This window comes from Artemia sp. Qi Xiang Cuo, chromosome 19 (assembly GCF_049724085.1).
Source record: "Artemia sp. Qi Xiang Cuo chromosome 19, ASM4972408v1, whole genome shotgun sequence".
Taxonomy (NCBI): domain Eukaryota; kingdom Metazoa; phylum Arthropoda; class Branchiopoda; order Anostraca; family Artemiidae; genus Artemia; species Artemia sp. Qi Xiang Cuo.
The window spans coordinates 59,396,916-59,416,114 of NC_142812.1; the positions used below are offsets into that span (position 1 = coordinate 59,396,916).

The 19,199-nt window shown below is 35.4% G+C and overlaps 1 protein-coding gene across 1 annotated transcript; it reads right to left on the reverse strand.

Moving 5' to 3' along the window:
• Positions 1 to 17,273: 17,273 nt before the first annotated feature.
• LOC148941063 (uncharacterized) lies at positions 17,274 to 18,065 on the reverse strand. The gene has a single exon (XM_089105156.1). The coding sequence runs from the start codon at positions 18,063 to 18,065 to the stop codon at positions 17,274 to 17,276; it is 792 nt and encodes a 263-aa protein (XP_088961282.1).
• Between the last annotated feature and the right edge of the window lie 1,134 nt (positions 18,066 to 19,199).

Consider the following 19,199-nt stretch of genomic DNA (forward strand, 5'->3'; position numbering starts at 1 on the left):
TTTAAAAATTTGGAAAAAAAAGCCAACTTCACAATAAAGAGTAAGGAGTAAAACAATGAGGGGCACACACAAAAGCCAAATTAGCCCAGTGGCCTACGAGAAATCCTGAGTGGCATGGGGGGTTGACTTGCACGAGGGATTCAGTGAAAGAGGGGACAGTTACACGGGAGTTTAGTTAAATTGGGTTGAGTACAAATATAAAAGATTTTTCAACTAAAGTATGGAGCAAGTTTAAAACTCATAAAAGATTTTCTTTAAAAATTTGTAAAAAAAGCCAACTTCAAAATAAAGAGTAAGGAGTTAAGGATGAGACAGACTTTTGATCTTTTACATAATTAAATAAATAAAAACGGGGGGTTCAGTTGTACAGGGTTTAGGTTATACAGGGGTTCAGTTAAAGAAGTCTCACTTGCACGAAGGTTCAGATGCATGGGGATTCACTTGCTTGGGGTTCAGTTACACGGGGATTCAGTTACAATGGAACCCACACAAAAAACAATGAGGGCACACACAAAAGCTAAATTAGCCCAGTGGCCTACGAGAAATCATAGGTTGCATGGGGGGTTGACTTGCACGAGGGTTCAGTTAAAGGGGGTACAGTTACACGGGGGTTTAGTTACATTGGATTGAGTTGCACGAGCGGTCAGTAGCACGAGACGTCAGTAGCACGGGGGGGTTCAGTTGTACAGGGTTTTGGTTATACAGGGGTTCAGTTAAAGAGGTTTCACTTGCACGAAGGTTCAGATGCATGGGGATTCACTTGATTGGGGTTCATTTACACGGGGATTCAGTTACAATGGAACCCACACAAAAAAACAATGGGGGCACACACAAAAGCCAAATTAGCCCAGTGGCCTACGAGAAATCATGGGTTGCATGGGGGGTTGACTTGCACGAGGGATTCAGTTAAAAAGGGTACAGTTACACGGGAGTTTAGTTAAATTGGGTTGAGTACAAATATAAAAGATTTTTAAACTAAAGTAAGGAGCAAGTTTAAAACTCATAACAGATTTTCTTTAAAAATTTGGAAAAAAAAGCCAACTTCACAATAAAGAGTAAGGAGTTAAGGATGAGACAGACTTTTGATCTTTTACATAATGAAATAAATAAAAACGGGGGGTTCAGTTGTACAGGGTTTCAGTTATACAGGGGTTCAGTTAAAGAGGTCTCACTTGCACGAAGGTTCAGATGCATGGGGATTCACTTGCTTGGGGTTCAGTTAGACGGGGATTCAGTTACAATGGAACCCACACAAAAAACATTGGGGGCAGTTACATTTTCTTGATTTTTCAAAGTTCATTTTGAATTTCTTTCGTTGAAATGCAAGAGTTGGAATATTTCAGTAGTGTTTGGTTGTGGTTTACCTTGTCACAGTTACATTTTCTTGATTTTTCAAAGTTCATTTTGAATTTCTTTCGTTGAAATGCAAGAGTTGGAATATTTCAGTAGTGTTTGGTTGTGGTTTACCTTGTCACAGTTACATTTTCTTGATTTTTCAAAGTTCATTTTGAATTTCTTTCGTTGAAATGCAAGAGTTGGAATATTTCAGTAGTGTTTGGTTGTGGTTTACCTTGTCACAATTACATTTTCTAGATTTTTCGAAGGTCATTTTGAATGTCTTTCGATGAAATGCAAGAGTTTGTATATTTAATTATTTATTTGTAGGTGTTTTCAACTTAAAATTTACATTTTATTTATTTTTCTATTTTCATTTTTTTTTTAGTTATTTTAAATTAACTATTTGTTCTATTTAAGTAGTGTTTGGTTATGTTTTAACTTGTAACAGTTACATTTTATTGATTTTTCAAAGTTCATTTTGAATTTTTTTCGTTGAAATGCAAGAGTTGGAAGATTTCAGTAGTGTTTGGTTATGGTTTACCTTGTCACAGTTACATTTTCTTGATTTTTCAAAGTTCATTTTAATTTCTTTCGTTGAAATGCAAGAGTTGGAATATTTCAGTAGTGTTTGGTTGCGGTTTACCATGTCAAAGTTACATTTTATTGATTTTTCAAAGTTCATTTTCAATTTCATTCATTGAAATGCAAGAGTTGGAATATTTCAGTAGTGTTTGGTTGTGGTTTACCTTGTTAAAGTTACATTTTCTTGATTTTTCAAAGTTCATTTTGAATTTCTTTCGTTGAAATGCAAGAGTTGGAATATTTCAGTAGTGTTTGGTGGTGGTTTACCTTGTCACATTTACATTGTCTAGATTTTTCAATGTTCAATTTGAATTACTTTCGTTGAAATGCAAGAGTTGGAATATTTCAGTGGTGTTTGGTTGTGGTTTACCTTGTCACAGTTACATTTTCTTGATTTTTCAAAGTTCATTTTGAATTTCTTTCATTGAAATGCAAGACTTGGAATATTTCAGTAGTGTTTGGTTGTGGTTTACCTTGTCACAGTTACATTTTCTTGATTTTTCAAAGTTCATTTTGAATTTCTTTCGTTGAAATGCAAGAGTTGGAATATTTCAGTGTCTCATTTTCAGTGTATTGATGTTTCTATGTACATGTTGAATTTCTTTAGGTGACATGCAAGAGTTGGAATATGTCAGTAGTGTTTGGTTATGGTTTACCTCGTCAAAGTTACATTTTCGTGATTTTTCAAAGTTCATTTTGAATTTCTTTCGTTGAAATGCAAGAGTTGGAATATTTCAGTAGTGTTTGGTTATGGTTTACCTTGCCACAGTTACATTTTCTTGATTTTTCAAAGTTCATTTTGAATTTCTTTCATTGAAATGCAATAGTTGGAATATTTCAGTAGTGTTTGGTTGTGGTTTACCTTGTCACAGTTACATTTTCTTGATTTTTCAAAGTTCATTTTGAATTTCTTTCATTGAAATGCAAGAGTTGGAATATTTCAGTAGTGTTTGGATGTGGTTTACAGAGTCACAGCTACATTTACTTGATATTTCAAATTTCATTTCGTATTTAGGTCGTGGTACGGCCCGATGTTGTCTATGTCTGGGGGGTTTGGTTATGTTGTACCGTGTGACAGTTACATTTTCTTGATTTTTCAAATTTCATTTTGACTTTCTTTCATTGAAATGCAAGAGTTTGACTATTTCTGGAGTTATATTTCCTGGATGAGAGAGACAACGGAACTATTACCTGAAATATCTTAGTAAATAGTTATAAACAAAATATTTAATTAACGAGATTGAATAATTAAGTAGGGGTTTATTTTTGTTTAGCTTGTCACAGTTCCATTTTCTAGAATTTTCAAAGTTCATTTTGAATTTCTTTCGTTGAAATGAAAGAGTTGGAATATTTCAGTAGTGTTTGGTTGTGGTTTACCTTGTCACAGTTACATTTTTTTGATTTTTCAAAGTTCATTTCGAATTTCTTTCGTTGAAATGCAAGAGTTGGAATATTTCAGTAGTGTTTGTTTGTGGTTTACCTTGTCACAGTTACATTTTCTTGATTTTTCAAAGTTCATTTTGAATTTCTTTCGTTGAAATGCAAGAGTTGGAATATTTCAGTAGTGTTTGGTTGTGGTTTACCTTGTCACAGTTACATTTTCTTGATTTTTCAAAGTTCATTTTGAATTTCTTTCGTTGAAATGCAAGAGTTGGAATATTTCAGTAGTGTTTGCTTGTGGTTTACCTTGTCACAGTTACATTTTCTTGATTTTTCAAAGTTCATTTTGAATCATTCAAGAAACGTGATTAAACATGTTTTTAAACTACTCGCTATTTGCATGCCTTTCCTTGGCACCTTTCCAAACGAGCGGGGATTCCCCGCTGGTTCCTACACATTGCAAAAAAGTGAGCAGTACGAAAACTCCACTTTTTCAACCAGACTGGTTTTTAGACAACACACCCACAGAGATGACACACATACACATAGAGACGAGACACGCACAGACACGACACACAAACAGAGTCATAGTGAGATATATATCCAAAAAGTTGGGTTGATCTAGGTTCACTTAGAGTGGTGCGCCACTCTAAGTGAACCTAGACAACTCTTTAGAGTGAACTTTTTGGATATCTCACTATGACGCTGTTTGTGTGTCGTGTCTGTGCGTGTCTCGTCTCTTTGTGTGTGTGTGTCATCTCTGTGGGTGTGTTGTCTAAAAAACCAGTCTGGTTGAAAACGTGGAGTTTTCGTACTGCTCACTTTTTTGCAATGTGTAGGAACCAGCGGGGAATCCCCGCTCGTTTGGAAAGGTGCGAAGGAAAGGCATGCAAATAGCATGTAGTTTAAAAACGTGTTTAATCACGTTTCTTGAATGATTCAAAATGAACTTTGAAAAATCAAGAAAATGTAACTGTGACAAGGTAAACCACAAGCAAACACTACTGAAATATTCCAACTCTTGCATTTCAACGAAAGAAATTCAAAATGAACATTGAAAAATCAAGAAAAGTTAACTGTGACAAGGAAAACCACACCCTCACATCACTTAAATATTACAACAATTGATTGTAACTGAAAGATAATAAAAATGAAATATTAAAATAAATTAAAATGTAACTGTGAAAAGTTAAACCAACAAAAACACCAACAGAAATATTCCAACTCTTGCATTTCATCGACAGAAATTAGAAATGAACTTTGAAAAATAAATAATATTTAAAACTAAATATTTAAACAAAAACATAAATCTACTGAAAAATAAAAACTATGGAAATTAAACTACAGAAATTCAAAATTACATTTGAAAAATAAATAAAATGTAAAAGTGACAAGGTAAACCACAACCCAACACTACTGAAATATTCCAACTCTTGAATTTCAATGAAAGAAATTCAAAATGAACTTTGAAAAATCAAGGAAATATAACTTTGTCATGGTAAACCACAACCAAACATTACTGAAATATTCCAACTCTTGCATTTCAACGAAAGAAATTCAAATGAACTTTGAAAAATCAAGAAAATGTAACTGTGACAAGGTAAACCATAACCAAACACTACTGAAATCTTCCAATTCTTGCATTTCAACGATAGAAATTCAAAATGAACTTAGAAAAATCGAGAAAATGTAACTGTGACAAGGTAAATTCAAGCAAACACTACTGAAATATTGCAAATCTTGCATTTCAACAAAAGGAATTCAGAGTGAACTTTGAAAAATCAAGTAAAGGTAACTGTGCCAAGTTAAACCACAACCGAACACTACTGAAATATTCCAACTCTTGCATTTCAACGAAAGAAATTCAAAATGAACTTTGAAAAATCAAGAAAATGTAACTGTGACAAGGTAAACCACAACCAAACACTACTGAAATATTCCAACTCTTGCATTTCAACGAAAGAAATTCGAAATGAACTTTGAAAAATCAAGAAAATGTAACTATGACAAGGTAAACCATAACCAAACACTACTGAAATATTCCAACTCTTGCATTTCAACGAAAGAAATTCAAAATGAACTTTGAAAAATCAAGAAAATGTAACTTTAACAAGGTAAACCACAACCAAACACTACCGAAATATTCCAACTCTTGCATTTCAACGAAAGAAATTCAAAATGAACTTTGAAAAATCAAGAAAATATAACTTTGACATGGTAAACCACAACCAAACACTACTGAAATATTCCAACTCTTGCATTTCAACGAAAGAAATTCAAATTAACTTTGAAAAATCAAGAAAATGTAACTGTGAAAAGGTAAACCATAACCAAACACTACTGAAATCTTCCAATTCTTGCATTTCAACGAAAGAAATTCAAAATGAACTTTGAAAAATCAAGAAAATGTAACTGTGACAAGGAAAACCATAACCAAACACTACTGAAATATTCCAACTCTTGCATTTCAACGAAAGAAATTCAAAATGAACTTTGAAAAATCAAGAAAATGTAACTGTGACAAGGTAAACCACAACCAAACACTACTGAAATATTCCAACTCTTGCATTTCAACGAAAGAAATTCAAAATGAACTTTGAAAAATCAAGAAAATGTAATTGTGACAAGGTAAACCACAACCAAACACTACTGAAATATTCCAACTCTATCATCTCAACGAAAGAAATTCAAAATGAACTTTGAAAAATCAAGAAAATGTAGCTGTGACAAGGTAAACCACAACCGTACAATACTGAAATACTCCAACTATTGCATTTCAATGAAATACATTAAAAATAAACCTTGAGAAATCAAGAAAATGTAACTGTGACAAGGTAAACCACAACCAAACACTACTGAAATATTCCAACTCTTGCATTTCAACGAAAGAAATTCAACCCCAACCCTCTTTACATGGTGTTCGTTCAAAAAAGCGAGAATTTCTGTTAAATAAATAATTCAACAATGGAATTGTTTACTGATCTTCAGTTGTTGTGATTTTAAAAGTTCTGCTTTTGTTTCAGCCAATCGTGTATCCCCCCCACCCCAAAAAAAAAAAAAAAAAAAAAAAAAAACTTTCAAAATGAACTTTGAAAAATCAAGAAAATGTAACTGTGACAAGGTAAACCACAACCAAACACTACTGAAATATTGCAACTCTTGCATTTCAACGAAAGAAATTCAAAATAAACTTTGAAAAATCAAGAAAATGTAACTGTGGCAAGGTAAACCATAACCAAACACTACCGAAATATTCCAACTCTTGCATTTCAGCGAAAGAAATTCAAAATGAACTTTGAAAAATCAAGAAAATGTAACTGTGACAAGGTAAACCACAACCAAACACTACTGAAATATTCCAACTCTTGCATTTCAACGAAAGAAATTCAAAATGAACTTTGAAAAATCAAGAAAATGTAACTGTGACAAGGTAAACCACAACCAAACACTACTGAAATATTCCAACTCTTGCATTTCAACGAAAGAAATTCGAAATGAACTTTGAAAAATCAAGAAAATGTAACTGTGACAAGGTAAACCACAACCAAACACTACTGAAATATTCCAACTCTTGCATTTCAACGAAAGAAATTCAAAATGAACTTTGAAAAATCAAGAAAATGTAACTGTGACAAGGTAAACCACAACCAAACACTACTGAAATATTCCAACTCTTGCATTTCAATGAAAGAAATTCAAAATGAACTTTGAAAAATCAAGAAAATATAACTTTGACATGGTAAACCACAACCAAACATTACTGAAATATTCCAACTCTTGCATTTCAACGAAAGAAATTCAAAATGAACTTTGAAAAATAAAGAAAATGTAACTGTGACAAGGTAAACCATAACCAAACACTACTGAAATCTTCCAACTCTTGCATTTAAACGAAAGAAATTCAAAATGAACTTTGAAAAATCAAGAAAATGTAACTGTGACAAGGTAAACCATAACCAAACACTACTGAAATATTCCAACTCTTGCATTTCAACGAAAGAAATTCAAAATGAACTTTGAAAAATCAAGAAAATGTAACTGTGACAAGGTAAACCACAACCAAACACTACTGAAATATTCCAACTCTTGCATTTCAACGAAAGAAATTCAAAATGAACTTTGAAAAATCAAGAAAATGTAATTGTGACAAGGTAAACCACAACCAAACACTACTGAAATATTCCAACTCTTGAATTTCAACGAAAGAAATTCAAAATGAACTTTGAAAAATCAAGAAAATGTAACTGTGACAAGGTAAACCAAAACCATACACTACTGAAATATTCCAACTCTTGCATTTCAATGAAAGAAATTCAAAATGAACTTTGAAAAATCAAGAAAATATAACTTTGTCATGGTAAACCACAACCAAACACTACTGAAATATTCCAACTCTTGCATTTCAATGAAAGAAATTCAAATGAACTTTGAAAAATCAAGAAAATGTAACTGTGACAAGGTAAACCATAACCAAACACTACTGAAATATTCCAATTCTTGCACTTCAACGAAAGAAATTCAAAATGAACTTTGAAAAATCAAGAAAATGTAACTGTGACAAGGTAAACCATAACCAAACACTACTGAAATAATCCAACTCATGCAAGTCAACGAAAGACATTCAAAATGAACTTTGAAAAATCAAGAAAATGTAACTGTGACAAGGTAAACCACAACCAAACACTACTGAAATATTCCAACTCTTGCATTTCAACGAAAGAAATTCAAAAGGAACTTTGAAAAATCATGAAAATGTAACTTTGACAAGGTAAACCACAACCAAACACTACTGAAATATTCCAACTCTTGCATTTCAACGAAAGACATTCAAAATGAACTTTGAAAAATCAAGAAAATGTAACTGTGACAAGGTAAACCACAACCAAACACTACTGAAATATTCCAACTCTTGCATTTCAACGAAAGAAATTCAACCCCAACCCTCTTTACATGGTGTTCGTTCAAAAAAGCGAGAATTTCTGTTAAATAAATAATTCAACAATGGAATTGTTTACTGATCTTCAGTTGTTGTGATTTTAAAAGTTCTGCTTTTGTTTCAGCCCCTCGTGTATCCCCCCCCCCCCAAAAAAAAAAAAAAAAAAACTTTCAAAATGAACTTTGAAAAATCAAGAACATGTAACTGTGACAAGGTAAACCACAACCAAACACTACTGAAATATTCCAACTCTTGCATTTCAACGAAAGAAATTCAAAATGAACTTTGAAAAATCACGAAAATGTAACTGTGACAAGTTAAACCACAACCAAACACTTCGGAAATATTACATCTCTTGCATTTCAACGTTAGAAATTCTAAATGAACTTTGAAAAATCAAGAAAATGTAACTGTGACAAGGTAAACCACAACCAAACACTACTGAAATATTCCAACTCTTGAATTTCAACGAAAGAAATTCAAAATGAACTTTGAAAAATCAAGAAAATGTAACTGCCCCCATTGTTTTTTGTGTGGCTTCCATTGTAACTGAATCCCCGTGTAACTGAACCCCAAGCAAGTGAATCCCCATGCATCTGAACCTTCGTGCAAGTGAGACCTCTTTAACTGAACCCCCGTATAACCGAAACCCTGTACAACTGAACCCCCCGTTTTTATTTATTTAATTATGTAAAAGATCAAAAGTCTGTCTCATCCTTATCTCCTTACTCTTTATTGTGAAGTTGGCTTTTTTTCCAAATTTTTAAAGAAAATCTGTTATGAGTTTTAAACTTGCTCCATACTTTAGTTGAAAAATCTTTTATATTTGTACTCAACCCAATTTAACTAAACTCCCGTGTAACTGTACCCCCTTTAACTGAACCCTCGTGCAAGTCAACCCCCCATGCAACTCATGCTTTCTCGTAGGCCAATGGGCTAATTTGGCTTTTGTGTGTGCCCCCATTGTTTTTTTGTTGTGGGTTCCATTGTAACTGAATCCCCGTGTAACTGAACCCCAAGCAAGTGAATCCCCATGCATCTGAACCTTCGTGCAAGTGAGACCTCTTTAACTGAACCCCTGTATAACCAAAACCCTGTACAACTGAACCCCCCATGCTACTGAAGTCTCGTGCTACTGAACCCTCCTGCAACTCAACCCAATTTAACTAAACCCCCGTGTAACTGTACCCCCTTTAACTGAACCCTCGTGCAAGTCAACCCCCCATGCAACCTATGATTTCTCGTAGGCCACTGGGCTAATTTAGCTTTTGTGTGTGCCCTCATTGTTTTTTGTGTGGGTTCCATTGTAACTGAATCCCCGTGTAACTGAACCCCAAGCAAGTGAATCCTCATGCATCTGAACCTTAGTGCAAGTGAGACCTCTTTAAATGAACCCCTGTATAACCGAAACCCTTTACAACTGAACCCCCCGTTGTTTTTTATTTTATTATTTAAAAGTTAAAAAGTATGTCTCATCCTTAACTCCTTACTCTTTATTGTGAAGTTGGCTTTTTTTTCCAAATTTTTAAAGAAAATCTGTTGAGTTTTAAACTTGCTCCTTACTTTAGTTGAAAAATCTTTTATATTTGTACTCAACCCAATTTAACTAAACTCCCGTGTAACTGTACCCCCTTTAACTGAATCCCTCGTGCAAGTCAACCCCCCATGCAACCCATGATTTCTCGTAGGCCACTGGGCTAATTTGGATTTTGTGTGTGCCTCCCATTGTCTTTTGTGTGGGTTCCATTGTAACTGAATCCCCGTGTAACTGAACCCCAAGCAAGTGAATCCCCATGCATCTGAACCTTCGTGCAAGTGAGACCTCTTTAAATGAACCCCTGTATAACCGAAACCCTGTACAACTGAATCCCCCCCCCCCAGTTTTTCTTTATTTAATTCTGTAAAATATCAAAAGTCTGTCTCATCCTTAACTCCTTACTCTTTATTGTGAAGTTGGCTTTTTTTCCAAATTTTTTAAGAAAATCTGTTATGAGTTTTAAACTTGCTCCTTACTTTAGTTGAAAAATCTTTAATATTTGTTTAATTACATTTCATGAGACGGTACAGAATGTAGGAAATAATCGAATCAAAACCCAAAACGAGCAGAAATTAACATAAGTTTGGTGCAAAAATCCTCTTTTCATTTGCAAATTTTCTTTAAAAATTTGGAAAAAACCTATGTACGGATGATTTCCTGTGAAACTTGTGGCAATTCACCTCCTGGAAAATTCGCTCCCCATGGAAAATTCTCCTTGTGGAAAATCCCCTGCAGTGAACTCAAAATTTGGTACTTACGTGTTACCCCCGACAACACTCAAGAAATGAAGTTAAGTTAATCCTAATCGAATATCCTAAAACATGATCAAAATATAATACTTTAGTAACCAAAATATTCAAACGCTCCCAAAGAGACACACATAGCCCAAAGAGACACACACGACCCCTAACTCTCCAAAACATCACTTGTGTATTATACAGTGCATAACAACCCCATCTCCTCCAATTCGCAAATCTCATTACTCCTTTTTTTGCAAATGTTAATCAAACGTTTCCAATTCGTCGTTAGGTATTTTTAAAATTTATAACAAATTACCTCAGTTAACAGCTCCTTTGGGGTTACCTTAACTGTTAATCAGTTTAATCTTTTTTTTCTCCACTGATACAATCAATCACTAATTAATATCATTCATTGTCTAAGTAAATTAAGTTATCTCCTGCCCTACAGAAATGAGGGGACAAACCAATTTTTTTGTCTGCTTTTCAAAATGATCGTATTTGGAAATCTGTCATTTAACACTAAGAAGTAAATTGAGAAACCCCTTTCGCAATAGCAATAGGCTTAGCAGCGATTAAATCTCATTGTCGGCAAAAATTCAATCAGATCAGAGTTGTTCAAATGGAATATCTTTTCGCAAATTGAGTTAGCTTCTATTTCATAGACAAAATATTTGAATTCCTTTTATTCAAATCACCTATCAATTCAGGTAGCTATGGCTAAGTTTGCTAAAAGACCAGTTATTTTCTTGCGAAAACACACAAAATCAGAAAAATAACTGAACCCTCCATGTAACTGAACCCCTGTATAACCGAAACCCCGTACAACTGAACCCCCTATGTAACTGAACCCCTGTATAACCGAAACCCTGTACAACTGAACCTCCGTGCTACTCGACCCCATTTAACTAATCCCCGTGTAACTGAATCCGCATGTAACTGAACCCTCGTGCAACTCAACTCCCTCAAAACGCTTTTCAGCCATTTCTTGTTAATTTTTTTATTTCTAAACTATTTAAAATTGACAACACTGTGCAAACCAAAACACTTTTCGGTCATTTCTTGTTAAAATTATCCAATCGCTAATTACCCCTTTTTTTCTCCACCTTCAAATGTTCCTTAAGTCATTGCTCAGTTAACACTAAGATGTAAATTGAGTAATCCTCTCGCAATAACAAACCAAACCAGATTATACCCACTTAACCAGATCAAAAATTGCGGTCACACTAACTTTATTATTAATTGGACTTTCAGTCCTACATTCACGGGTTTCTGAAAAGTGCTATGTAATTCATTTAAAAAATACCAGTTTAAAAAAAAAAAAAAATAAATAAAAATGTATTCATGAGATTGACTTCCGAAAAATCGATGTCACAATAGAAAACCCGTCTCTTTGAAAGGTGTAATGACCTGTAGAAATCTTTACCTATCAGAAAAACCTGTTTGGTACGGAGGGGCCATAGAAATGGTACCTAGGACTATACTCCGCTGTTGCATTAAACATCAATTGTCAAATATGCCAAATGTCAAATATGATAAGGCTAAGAGCATTTTTTTTTCATTCATATTATGAAGTTGAACTTTTTGGTTGTTTTTGTGTGATTGTCTCTTCATTTTTTATAGTTTTTGTTGGGCTGTGAGGACAAAACTGCGTATCGAATAATATTTATTTTTAATAGCTATGGGTAATTATGATGGTAATCCCAAAGCATTAGCCGTCTTAAAAATCTGGAAGCTTTAAACGTGAATTTCGGAGGTGTGTATACGAAACAGTAACATCGACTTAATTATGATATTTAGCAGGGCAACATAATCATAATAGTTCTAAGTAGTTGTTTAAAGATAGAATCCAACCTGAATATGGTGATGGTAATTGGGAATGCCTCAAACTTATCCAGCTTAACTGCCAAGGGTTAAATTGTTCTTTTAGTTTTTTAAATGAGATATGTTAACTTTCTATTTTTCATGCTATCGTTCTTACTTATGCTTGGCAAAATGACTGTAACTGAGTTCCCTTAAAAATTCCAGGATGCAAATTTTATCATACTAATCAACAACTCAGGCAACATGGAGGTAATGGAGCATACATCCAAAACGATATTGTGGTCGTTTTTATCTAGGTCGATATTTTGTTTTTGATCATGGTCGATATTGTTTTTATCTAGGTCGATATTACGACTAGGTCAATTGGTAAAAATTGACCTTGTCATATATCACAAAATGTTATTTGAATCTTTTATTCTTCAGCCTAGCTTTACAAAAACCAAAAGATTAAACTGTGATTGTACTGTGTAGGGTGTCATCTGGTTTTATCCCATTTTTTTGTAGGGTGTCACTGGTGTAGGGTGTCATCTGGTTTTATCCCAATTTTGTGTAGGGTGTCACTGGTGTATGGTGTCACCTGGTTTTATCCCAATTTTGTGTAGGGTGTCACTGGTGTAGGGTGTCATCTGGTTTTATCCCAATTTTGTGTAGGGTGTCACTGGTGTAGGGTGTCATCTGGTTTTATCCCAATTTTGTGTAGGGTGTCACTGGTGTATGGTGTCATCTGGTTTTATCCCAATTTTGTGCAGGATATCATCTGGTTTTATCCCAATTTTCGTGGATATTGTGCATAAGCAACTTTGAAATTACCAATTTTTTCAATCCATTTATGATGCTCAGGGACTTCAATAGGGATCTTCATCCCTATTTTATGATACATCGGGAATCTTCATGAGCTCGGTATGAGCGTTTCTATGGACTATCTACAGCTTTGCTTGTCTTATGGTTTATTTTCTACTGCAAAGGTATACTTTCCCCCTGAAATAGGTGAGTCTAAAAGGATCCTACTGCTGTAACTTGTTCAAAAAGGACAAAATACTAATACCACTGGATTCATTAGTTTCAGATATATCCATTTGCTGAGCCAGAATTTCAATATTACTTAGATCTTATTTTTGTGAAAGATTCTTAACCTGCTTGAAAATTGGAAAATTGTCCTTTTCAGTAATTTCAACCAATTTTTAACGAAAAAAACATATAACCATATTGTCAATAGAAAAAACTATATACCCAATTTAAATGTGTATTTACGCAGATGGATAACGTTGAATGTCGTCTACGGAATGATGCTAAATTATCGTTTTTCGTTGATGTATCGAAACCGTGAGGGAGCAGAAAAATAACATACTAAAATTAAGCGAGGAAAATTAACCTTGACAATTGTTTAATTGATAATTTGACGTGGATTACTACCTCGTCACTGAAGCCTATTGATAGTTTTTTTGTTTTTTTTTAGTTTTTCATGCCCAAAAGCTATTGTTTTACTTCCCCCTGAAGTAAAATTTCAGGGGGATTTCGGTATATCCCCAGAGCCAGCACTAAAAATTCTAAATGGTTCAATGACAATTTTTAAGCAAAGTTACCTGGACAAATTTCATTAGGAAATTGCGAAAATTGATTGGAATTATTTGGGAGATCTCAGAGATAATAGAATCAGGTTCTTCCACAATATATTGATGCTACTCGTCTGGAGGGACTGGATCAACTAGCCTTTCAACCTCCAACAATGAACATAAGTCCACATCTCAATTAAAATACAAATCGCCCCTTAGCATAGCTTAAATTTATTCATACCCATAAATAAAAGATCCCCAAAAGTGATTGGCGTACAGAAAAATCAGGTAAAAATCCGAATGAGCCATTAATAAGTTTTTTGTGGGTTCCATCCCATGAAATAATCGAAAAAAGAATGTACGTCGATGCCAACTAAAGATGAAATTTGAACATATAGATCAAAGAATAAGGTTTGGAGGAATTAATTGCCGATTCCAATACAAGGTAAGAGCAACGAATCGGGCTACCGGATGAAGTTTTAGAGGGAGTACCTCCCTGAGACCCAATATTGGAAAGGCAAAGCCTCAGTAAAGGGATCACAACTGGCACACTTGTTGTACGTTGAGGAAACCAACTATCGTTCATGGCTCACCGAAGGGGTTTTTCCCTCCCAAAAGAGGCCAAATACCCCTTAGAGTTGATACGACCGATCTTAGATTTCTTCCTAAGGCCTACCAATCCAACCCGAACTTCAATACCTTTCGAATTTTCTTAAACGTGTTGTCATCCATTCGATTCTACCTTTTGGTCATGTCTAATTTTTCCCAATGATTCCAAGACCTCTTCGTTCCCCTGAGTTCTTTTGTCCTCCAACTGTTTGTAATTCTCCCAAAATATTACTTTCTGCCATCACAGACAGAGTCTGCAAATTTAGTTTCATTTTTGCAATTCTGATTTCTTTTCTAATATTCTCCAAGTTTTCAGTAGTGCCATATGAATCGTCTCCAAGTTCTATTTGGACCCTGGTGTCCCTTTTCTTAGACTGAATTTCTTTGTTATGCTCTCGTTTTATATTTCTTTTCTTTCTTTTAGTTTTCTTTTCTAATGCCGTAGTATTACAAAAATCGCTACTGAGTAAAGGGTAAAGGTGCAGTTTAGTGGCTCTCCATGATTTATTACTTCCACTCTGTTTCTCTCCAAATGGCACTGACCTTTGATGATGTTAGAAATTCTCCATGTTATTAAAGTGAAACTTTCAAATTTGAAGTTCATATGAGGCAGAGGGACAGTGTTTTAAGCCTCATACCTTTTCTAAATATATCATTTCTACGGTTTTAAAGACTTGTAATTTCTATTTCTTAAATGGGAAAATATTTCTGGTGTGGCTTAAAATTTTGCTGAAATTATAGGAATTATTGTATCACAACCTTTAGCTAACTAAACAAAAGATGTCTAAAAACCACAGCATAAGCTAGTAACTTTAATAGTTTTTGTGTGGTACTTATTTGGTAGCCGGCAAACACGCGAAAATTATATTGCGAAGATTTGATAAGATACTAACCGGTTAGTCTCCAATGTATAGTAATTGAACATGGGTGTCTATAGAATAATGGATGTTAAAATTAAGATTTGGGATTTTCCAAATCGCAGGATTGTATTTTTATAATATTATTAGTCATAAAATATTATATTTTCATCCTATTCTTTTTTATTTCATTAGCATTAACCAAACTGCACTTATCCTGGAGGAGGAGAAGAGCTTTAGTAAAGGTTTTATCCTTGTATGGTATACCAGACAAATACATTAAAGTGATTAGTGCTATGTATGAGAATAACACTGCTGCGGTTAAGGTAGGAGCTGAGGTTAGCAGCTGGTTTTGTATTAAATCAGGAGTTAAGCAGGGCTGGGTTCTATCCCCCTTTGTATGGATTATTTTGATGGACTTTGTTTTAAGGAGCACAGGAAAGGCAATGAGAGACCACGGAATAAAATGGAGAGGAAAAAGTATCCTGGACTTGGATTATGCTGATGATTTAAGCATCCTAGATGAAAGTGTGAGCGAAATGAATTAAGTTTTAGGGGTGCTGCGAGGTCAGGGTGCTAGAATTGTTTAGAAAATTAATGATAAGAAGGCTAAGACTGGGAATCAATAAAAATAAAAAAGCGACACTGGATGACGAAAAAATTGATCAGATGGACAGTTTCACTTATCTTGGTAGTACTATTAGTAAACATGGTTGGAGCAGTGAAAATGTTAAAAATAGAACGGCCAAGGTTCAGGGTGTTTTTTCACAGTTAAAAAAAGTCTGGAAGAATAGGAAGATAAGTCTGCAAACCAAGATTAGAATATTAGAAGCTATATTGATGACAGTGGTCAAATATGGCTCTGAAGCATGGACGATCCGAAAAGCGGACGAAGATTTGCTAGATATTTTCATGAGAAATTGCTTGAGGATTTTTTTTGAAATCTTGTTTACTGACCGTATGTCAATAATTTGGCTATAGAAAAAAGGGGAATCAATATTGCCCTCAATGACTATAATGAAGGAAAGGCTTAGGTGGCTAGGACACGTCATGTGGATGATGGATGGCAGATTGCCGAAGTGCGTTCTTTTTGAGTAACCATGTAGGGCTAAACGGAAAGCAGGTCGTCCCCGTCTGGGGTGGGAGGACGTCATAAAGAAAGATTTGGGGGAAATGGGAACTTCGTGGGCGGGTATAAAGAGAGAGGCTTTGAGTAGATTGGGGTGGAGGAGGAGCGTGCGTGGCTGTGTTGGCCTCGGGCGGCTTGGTGCTGCGGTGAGTTGTTAGTAGTAGTAGTAGTAGTAAACTTCACTTATCAAGTGTTTTATGGCTGCTAAATAAGTACCCTACGCTTTACCCGCACCTCTTTGATGTGCAAATATATAGCCCAAATTTGTTTCTTGAAATAATTAGTTTCTTGTGTTTGAAATAAGTGAATAGAATTGCTATTTTTTTATATTTATTTATTTATTTGTTGAAAAACCCGTCAAATAATACAACAAGACAGAGCACTTAAAAGAAAAAAGAAAAAAAAAAGAAGACACAAACTATAACAAACTGAACCAACAAAGAAAACGAATAACTGATTCAATGAATGAGCAGATGGGACCACTCGTGTAGATTTCGGCGTATTTTTCTATTATGCTTCGCTATTCGTCTAGCGACGGCGACGTCCGGGTCTGCGACTTTAAAATTTTCAATTAAATGCGAATTCCTATACCACGGAGGTAGACGATCCAAATACTTCGCAAAACGAAAATACATTGCTCTGATTATATTCTGGTCAGTTTTTGTGAGAAGTTTCCAGAAGGGAGTGGCATATAAAATGTGACGAAGAGCGATGGCGTTATACAGGCTTGCTAGAAGCAGCCGGTTGAATCGGAGTTTGCACGTTACAACTGAAGCATAAGACGCTGAAATTCATAGTTGAAGCTGTTCGAGGAGAAGTTTTCGGGAGTGACGGATAGACAAACCTATGGGTAAACCTAGATAAATGAGGTGATCCACTGGCTGGATAGAGCTAAAACCAAGGGCAATGGTAGGAACACAAAAACCAGTTTTCCAATTGAATAGTACGATTTCCGATTTTGAAGAGTTGAACTGAAGTTCAACTTTAAGATATTCGGCTTCAAGGATTTTGAAGATATCAATTGCCCGCTGAAGGGTTCGGCTAAGATTCAGAATGTCGTCCTCGTAACATACCAAAGACAAGTTAGTAGATGACAGAATCAGCGAAGATGGACATTGATCTTGTGCATCAAGGACACAGGTATTGAAAAGTTTGGGAAAGGTGATTGTTCCTTTACGCCCTCTCTCCTCGGATGGAACAAGTTGAGTGCGCGAGATAGAAGTCAAACTCTTGCCAGGAGCTATTTTCAGTCTGATCCGTAATCTAGAATACAGATTCTCGAGAGAATGAATGACAGATAGATTTAACCCACGTTTACCGGCCTTCAAAAGCATCGCAGCATCGATTAGAGAGTCGAATGCACGTCTAATGTCGTGTCCTGCCAAAGAAAGGCTCTCTCCAGAAGATTTGGCATCTATCAAGACATTAGCAACGACTGTTAAGGTATCAGCACATCCATTCCTCACTTGAAGCCGAACTGATGCGGAGGAGTGTATCATACTTTTCCGAGTTCCTGTATAAACAGTAACTCGAAGAGCTTGCACAGTGACGTAGCTACAGTTATCGGACGGAATGCTGTACATTGAGCTTCAAATTTTCACTTTTTAGAATTGGGAGTCAGATCTCCGATGCAGAAAGAGGCAGGAACAATCCATTGAGAGAAAATCATCTGCATCAGCAGAGAGACAGATGTGCCGCGAGAATACCTTCGTGTTTCAAGTGGATCGCACTGACTTCGTCAATGCCCGATGAGCCTTTCCATTTGAGTCTACAGATGGCATCTTCAACAGAGCGGGTACTGACGATAAAATCTTCATCGGGATGAGAAGATAGAAACTGATCCAAGGCAGCCTCGTAAGGTTGTTCGATGGAGGGGTCAGGAGCCGAGAACTCCGATTCGTAATGGGCATACCATTCATCTTCAGGGATGTCGGCTGGGGATGATGAAGAAGAATTTTTTTCAGAACGAGAGACAAACGTGAAGATCATATTTCTATATTGTTTGGCACGGGCAGAATAATGATTGACTAGATTTTCCCGATGCCGAGCCAGGGCCTTAGAAAACTTTCGCTTCGTGAAAATCCGTATGCTGTTCATAAGACCCATATTCGGACGTCCACACTCTTTCCATACTGAAAACCAGAATTTTGCTTGACAACATGAAATGACGAGATCTGGATTTGACGACCACCCGGGAATGATTCCTTTACGAATTCATTGCAATGGAACAGCTTTTTTCTGCGAAGCGGAGAGCAGGGCAGATTTCTGCGCAATATATATCTAGACAAATAGAAACCTCTTTTTGAGGTAACTAGAGTGACTTCTGAAGGAGATGAAATGGGACGCTGATTTTATTCAGGACTGAATCTACGGACTTGATGAATAAGGCTTGATCAATTTTCGACCAGTTACGACGGTGTCGAGGTGCTGAAGGAGCAAGAGGTGTGGTTTTGTGACCAGAAGATGGCGTACCGACAGGGCAAGTTATGGGAATATGATCAGACAACTGATAATCAAACACAACCTTTATTATATCCGCTCGGAAATCTGACGATGCTACAACGTGGTCCAGGTTGGAAGTTCGCGAGGACGTGTGAACAAACGTAAAATCGGACAATTTATCTAAACACATAAGAAATCACTAAATAAGCCCTTAACGTTGTACGTTGTACGAGTGAAGCTTGAGAATTCGGCTCTGACAGATTACAATGAAAGTC

Excerpts from the sequence above, each read along its gene's own strand:
- LOC148941063 (XM_089105156.1), bottom strand. The coding sequence starts at position 18,065 with ATGTACAGCATTCCGTCCGATAACTGTAGCTACGTCACTGTGCAAGCT.